The 7,173-nt window shown below is 57.3% G+C and overlaps 1 protein-coding gene across 1 annotated transcript; it reads left to right on the forward strand.

The window, feature by feature from the left end:
* Window positions 1-420: 420 nt before the first annotated feature.
* Window positions 421-7,173, forward strand: LOC144721408 (uncharacterized). The gene is made up of 2 exons (XM_078599009.1): window positions 421-2,290; window positions 6,105-7,173. The coding sequence occupies exons 1-2, from the start codon at window positions 1,016-1,018 to the stop codon at window positions 6,117-6,119; spliced, it is 1,290 nt and encodes a 429-aa protein (XP_078455135.1). The 5' UTR covers window positions 421-1,015; the 3' UTR covers window positions 6,120-7,173.

Genomic DNA, 7,173 nt, shown 5'->3' on the forward strand with positions numbered 1-7,173 from the left:
GATGCTCGTGACATGTATTATGATGGCATCTTGAGTCAGGTAAACAAAATGGGTGAGCCGCTTAATTTAACCATGATGCAAAGCGTGCAAGATCAAGGCATATACTGTATGGCTAAAAAAAAACCTTGCTCTTGGCGTAGCATAGGCCACCCACTCATTTCTACCCTGTTGTGCTTATCTCAACAGATATGTCCAATGTTTGAAACACTCTCATGCATGCCTACAGCTGAGCAGTGCTATTGTTGCACAGAATTATAATATCAGAGATAGGACATAAGTAAAAAGCAATTCTGAACGATTAGGTGCCAAATCATTCATGCCTTAGGTCAACGTAATTTCTAGCTGGAATGAGCATTAAGGCAGTCCTCGTCGCCGATTTCCAGCCCTGAGCCAGTGGTGGACATTCCATATACATGTAGGGCTGTTACAGAGAGCCCGTTATGCATGGCAGCCTATGGTAAACAAACACAGTAGGCGGGGCTACATGTGTGCACGAGCAGGTGCCCTCTGCGACGTCCGCGCCAGACACCCTGGGGGGTCGATTCGGTCATTATGATCCCCCGGGGCCCCACCCCTCGGGGAGGGGTTGGGTATAAAAGGGGAATGTATCGAGGGGCTCGGGAGTGTTGTGTTAGCTAAGAAGAGGAGACGGAAGACGTCCTAGATAGAGCCCTGGTCTCCCCCTGACACGCCGTCCTTATCAGGACCGCGCAGGCTCGAGCCAGTGGCGTGGTACCAGAGCCAGAGCCAGTGCTGGTCTGGACTCTGGGTACCGGGCCCGACTGACCAGTGTCGGGCCAAGATAGCCTCCCCTAGCCCATTAGAGGAGGACTCAGAGGCAGGCTAGGGTTAGCCTAGAGGTGTGTCCTCAGATAGACGGGTGAGGGGGCCGATACCCCCTCAGTGTGTATGTCACAACGTGTGGTGTTAAATAAACAAGTGTGCCTCCAACTCCGGTGTGAACGAGTCATAAGCGTTACTACATCTGGCGTCAGAAGTGAAACAAAGTACGAACATGGATACACGCCGGACGACTCGAGTCGGAGTACCAGGAGCGGAGGACACCGCTGCAGTTGGAGAGCCCGAGACGGCTGAAGATGCCATCGAGCAGCCGGGGCTGGGTGCATCCACGCCACAGCAGCTGGAGGAAGGGGAGCCGTCGACGGAGGGGCTGAGGCAGGCGCACGCGAAGCTGGCCGAGCTGCTGTACGCCGCAGCCGCCATGCTCGATAACATCACACGGCTGGGGGCTGCGGGACCGCCACGAGGCGACAGCAGCCAACGACCACAGCGCCTTCCCGCCATTTCAACGGAGCAACATTTTGAAACTCCCGCCATCGCCGCAGCTGCTGTTGAGGGCGTGGCCGCTCTAAGCATCGCGTCCAACGGCGGGAGTACAGTACCTGCCGCGTCACCACGGGTGCGACCGGCGATGCCATCGCTGCTTCGGGCCGACGCTGAGTCGAGTGAGGGAGACGAGGGAGCGCGATCGTCCTCTGCAGCCGCTGCCTTACATCAGCGACTGCCGCCACTCAAAGAATTTGTGGGCGAGGAGGGCGACTGGGGCGGCTTCCAGCGGCGCTTCCTCGCTCACCAGGAGATGGCACAGTGGACAGACGCCGAGGCTCTCCGAGCACTGCCAGCACTCCTCGACAGCGACGCCCTCGCCACACTAACATCGGCAACGAAGGAGAGGCGTTCCACGCTGCGGGAGGCGATGCAAGTGCTGTCCGCTGTGTATGGGCCACCATCGGACTGTCGTCAACTCTTTTACGATCGCCAGCGGGGGACGAAGGAGTCGCCCCTGGCGTACCGTACAAGCCTCCTGGCGCTGGCAAAGGAAGCCTTTCCACGAATGGACGACGAGGGGATCGACGCCATGGTGACAGAAAAGATACTTTTGCTGGCGGACGACTTAGACATCGTCATTGTCGCACAGGACGATGCAGAAATGTGCTCCCTCCAAGCGGCCCGTCTCCTCCACGCAAACCTGTCCTCTCAACGACGGAAGGCCAGCAAGGCGGCGAGTGGGCGCGCCGTCGCTGCGGCCACCCTCCCGGCGGAAGAGGTTTGCGCCATCAACCATCGACGGCAGCACGGAGCGGGAGCGCGGGGGGACCGGGCCGGTTCAAGCCATCTACAACGTCCATCGTCGCCACCAGCGCTTCCACGCTGCTACAACTGCGGCATCCGGGGCCACGTCGCCTCGGGGTGCCGCTCTCCTCGGCAGCGCGGGACGACACCTCAACGGGACGCCGGCCCTCGTCACAAGCTCCACCATCATAATCCGGCGAGTCGCGGCACCCCTCACGTTTGGCCCACGCACACGCCCGTCGCACACTTAAACACCGCAGCGAAGGGGGGGCCAATATCGCGTACCATGGCACCAACACGCACCGCTCTGGGTACTCACATTGAACCCAGCCAGTGGTCCGTGTTGGCCCATCGGGTTGTAGCCGCGTCGTCGGGGTCGTCGGCCGTTGTGGGTCACATCGATGGGGTGGAGGTTCGCATCTTGGTCGATACAGGAGCATCGGCGACCATTATTTCGGAGTTGATTTATAACATTCTCCCTGCCCAGAGCCGTCCTTTGATGCCTGTTAATGTGCCATTCTTTGCTGCTAACGGGGGTTCACTTGGCATCATCGGACAAATTCGAGCCCAAATTTGTGTCGGGGATATTAAATTATCTGGGCCGATTTTTGTTTCCTCCTCGCTGGCGGTTCCGTGCCTGCTGGGGACGGATTTCCTGGCCAAAATGCCGATTAGGATATTAATCGACCAGGGATGCATTGAGCTCCCATCGGGCCGACGCATGGCGTTTTTGCCATCCCCCGCTACGAGCCGGACGGCGTTCGCGACGGTGCCGGCGTTCGTAGATAGAACGGTGCGCGTTCCTCCGGGGGCGCAAATGTTAATTCCTTTGAGACTTCGGCGGCCCTTCGCTAAGGGCATTGGGGCTCAAGGGGTTTTGCTGGGACCGTCTAGGGCCGGGGTCAGTGGACCTAATTTACTCCCGGCCCAGACCATAGTGAGAGGGGATGGAGAACCCTTCATCGCGGTCCTCAATGTGGGCTCGCAGACGGTGGTGGTCCCACAGGGGACCGTGCTTGCTCACGCAACGCCGGTGCCCTGTGAGGAACCCGTCGCGAGTCATGTCGGCGCTGCCCCTGCACCGCGACCACATTCAGACAGCGATGAAGGGTGGCTCGAGGCGCTTTGCGCGGGATCGACGGACCTGTCAAATTTAGAGCGCCAACGTCTTAAGACACTACTGAGGGAATTTTCCGACGTTTTCAGTCGGGATAAATACGATTTGGGCTGCACTCATCTGCTGCGTCACCATATTGATACGGGTGACAGCGCGCCAATACGCCAAAATCCTTTTCGGTTGAGTCCCGCCGAAAAGGACCATGTCAAATCGGCTGTTGATGACATGCTAGCCGCCGACATAATTTCTCCCTCCAACAGCCCTTGGGGAGCGCCGATCGTCCTGGTTAAGAAGCAGGACGGTTCGTTGCGGTTTTGCGTTGACTTTCGGCGCCTTAATAAAATTACGGTTGCCGACGCATACCCGCTCCCACGGATGGACGAATCGCTTGACGCCTTGGCGGGAGCGCGATTCTTCTCCACATTGGACTTACTTTCGGGATTCTGGCAGCTTCCTCTGGACGATGATTCAAAGCCTAAAACTGCTTTCCGTACTCCGCACGGCCTGTTTCAATTCAACCGGTTGCCGATGGGCTTACACTCAGCGCCGGCAACTTTCCAGCGGTTGATGGAATTGGTTTTGGCTGGATTGCAATGGGAGTCGTGCCTGATTTATTTGGATGACGTCATTGTCTTTGGCAAAACTTTTGAGGAACATCTCCAGAGGTTGCGGGCGGTTTTCCTAAAGATGCGGGCTGCTAATTTGAAATTTAAGCCCCAAAAATGCCATTTGTTACGCGAGTCGGTGCGTTATTTGGGGCACATCGTGGGGCGCTCAGGTATTTCTACCGATCCCGCCAAAACGCAGTGTGTAAGCTCCTGGCCGACTCCCACCTCAGTGGGAGAGGTTAGGAGTTTTATTGGGTTTGCGTCGTATTATAGACGCTTCGTCGCTAATTTTGCGACTATCGCCAAACCCCTACATGCTTTAACATCTAAAGGGGTTCGGTTTTGCTGGGGTCAGGAGGAGGAGGCTGCTTTTTGCTCCCTTCGGGATGCTTTGGTAAACGCTCCTCCCCTGATTTACCCTGATTTTTCAAAACCGTTCTTGCTCGACACCGATGCGAGCAACACGGGTATTGGGGGCGTGCTCTCCCAGGTGGTTGACGGCGTGGAACATGTGGTTGCGTACGGCAGTCGGGTGTTGTCTCCAGCGGAGCAACGGTATTGTGTCACCCGTAGGGAACTGTTGGCAATTGTCCATTTCGTCCAACAGTATCGCCCATATCTGTACGGTCGGCATTTCACCGTCCGCACAGATCATGCGGCACTGCAGTACGCCCTGAGGGTTCAACAGCCATCGGGACAATTGTCCCGATGGTTGGAGGTCCTCCAGGATTACGATTTCCAAACCACATACCGTAAGGGCGTTCGCCACACCAACGCGGACGCTCTGTCACGCTTGCCAACCACCTCCGAGTGTGCATGCCTCCTGGGGTCTGGACGTTGCAGGCCTCCAGGGGACACATCGGTACCTGTCTTGGCGGCCGCCAACGACGACGATGCAATGGTTCCTAATTCGATCGAACAACAGGGCAAAGATTCCCTGTTGGGGTTGCCCGTCATTGAATGGGGGCGCCTCCAGATGGAGGATGTCTCCCTCCTCGGGTGGCGACGTCGCGTTGGCAGTGCGGCGGGGAGAAAAAGAGGTGGTTCCGACGCATGGGAAATGTGCCAAGGTCTGCTAATGCATTGGGACGGGAAGTCACGTCGACATCGGCTGGTTGTCCCTACTGGGTTGCGGGGTAGGGTGGTATGGGCCGCTCATGAGCGCCTCCTACACCTGGGGACCCAAAAGACTCTCGCCTTGCTGCAACTTGATTTTTACTGGCCTGGCATGACGAGGGATGTGGGGGATTTGTTGGGATCGTGCCCTCAATGTGCACAACGCAAACCGCCGGCACGGGAGTCTAACCCGCCCTTGCAATCGATCAAAGTGTCCAGGATAAACGAGCTGGTCGCTCTGGACATTTTGGGACCATTCCCCGCCACCCCCAGAGGGAATAGATATTTGTTGACGGGTGTCGAGTATTTTACACGCTGGCCTATGGCCTGGCCTTTGGCCAACCAGTCGGCAGCAGCCATCGTGGAGGCCTTTGTTCAGGGTTATGTCCTGGACAAAGGTGCTCCGGAGAGGCTGCTGACCGACCAGGGCAGAAATTTTTCCGGTAAACTACTCAGACAAGTCTGCGATCTCCTGGGCACAAAGAAAATTCGGACCTCCCCATATCACCCACAAACTGACGGGATGGTCGAACGTTTGCATCGCACCATCTCGTCCATGTTATCACAACAAGTTTCGGACTCGCAAACGGATTGGGACCTACAAATTCAGGGGGTCTTGGCGGCGTACCGGATGGCACCCCATGCGGCTACGGGGTTTTCTCCCTTTTACCTCATGTACGGCCGAGAACCAGACCCGCCTGTTCGTGCCCAGTTGCGGATCCCCGTGCCGCAGGGAAAAACTAATCTGGCTGACCACGTTAAATTTAATCTGGACAAATTGACCGAGGCACGGGATGCTGCAATGCAAAACTCTGACCTCCGTCAGAAGGCAAATGAGCGCCTCAGATTGAGTCGAGCGCACATGCTGCAGTGGAAGCCGGGGGACAAGGCATGGTTGCACTGCCCCCAGGTGCCACTGGCAACCTCCTCTAAACTTGTGCGGCCGTGGCGGGGCCCTGTGGAAGTGGTGGAGGTGTTACGTCCGCAGTGCGTGCGCATCAAGTGGGGGAAGCGGCGATGGTTCGTGCACCCCTCCAGATTAAAACCCTTCGCTGCGGTACACAACCCCACTTCACACGCGCGTGGCCAAACGTGTGGGGGGTCGGCCGACTTGCTGGGTCCGTCTCTGTCGCTCTCACCTAATGCCTTGCCGGCTGTGCCACCTTCAGGGGCATCAGGAGTGACGGGCTCACGCCCGATCACCCCTCCTGCGGATACCGAGGGTCACGCGGAGTCAGAGGAATGCTCACCTCAAGACGGACAGTCGCCACCTGATGGTCCGCCACGCGGGGTTACCCCGTGTGAGGGGCCCGCTGCAAGGACGCGCGCTAAAATGCGCAAACTGTTGTGAGGCCGGAAAATGTGTACATAGCTGTTGTGTTTATTGGCTGTTGTGTGGATGGTGTGTTTCCCGCTCCTCGGATGTACATATGTTGGGTTCACCGTTTGTTGTGTGTGCGGGGTGGGTTCCCTGCTGGTTGTATATAAGCTGTTTTTTTTACGGAATTCGTATTTATTCGGGGGGGTGCGACGGGTTGTTTCTCATCTTGTTGTTGTGTCTTGTTCTGGTTCCTGTTATGGTTCAAAAATAGTGAGGCACACGTCAGGGGGTGAAGGCACCTTTATTGTAAAATTTTGAATGTTGGCAGCCGGGACGGCTGCATGCTATGTGGGGGGGAGTGATGTAGGGCTGTTACAGAGAGCCCGTTATGCATGGCAGCCTATGGTAAACAAACACAGTAGGCGGGGCTACATGTGTGCACGAGCAGGTGCCCTCTGCGACGTCCGCGCCAGACACCCTGGGGGGTCGATTCGGTCATTATGATCCCCCGGGGCCCCACCCCTCGGGGAGGGGTTGGGTATAAAAGGGGAATGTATCGAGGGGCTCGGGAGTGTTGTGTTAGCTAAGAAGAGGAGACGGAAGACGTCCTAGATAGAGCCCTGGTCTCCCCCTGACACGCCGTCCTTATCAGGACCGCGCAGGCTCGAGCCAGTGGCGTGGTACCAGAGCCAGAGCCAGTGCTGGTCTGGACTCTGGGTACCGGGCCCGACTGACCAGTGTCGGGCCAAGATAGCCTCCCCTAGCCCATTAGAGGAGGACTCAGAGGCAGGCTAGGGTTAGCCTAGAGGTGTGTCCTCAGATAGACGGGTGAGGGGGCCGATACCCCCTCAGTGTGTATGTCACAACGTGTGGTGTTAAATAAACAAGTGTGCCTCCAACTCCGGTGTGAACGAGTC

This window comes from Lampetra planeri, chromosome 11, assembly GCF_965212315.1.
Source record: "Lampetra planeri chromosome 11, kcLamPlan1.2.h2, whole genome shotgun sequence".
Classification (NCBI taxonomy): Eukaryota; Metazoa; Chordata; class Hyperoartia; order Petromyzontiformes; family Petromyzontidae; genus Lampetra; species Lampetra planeri.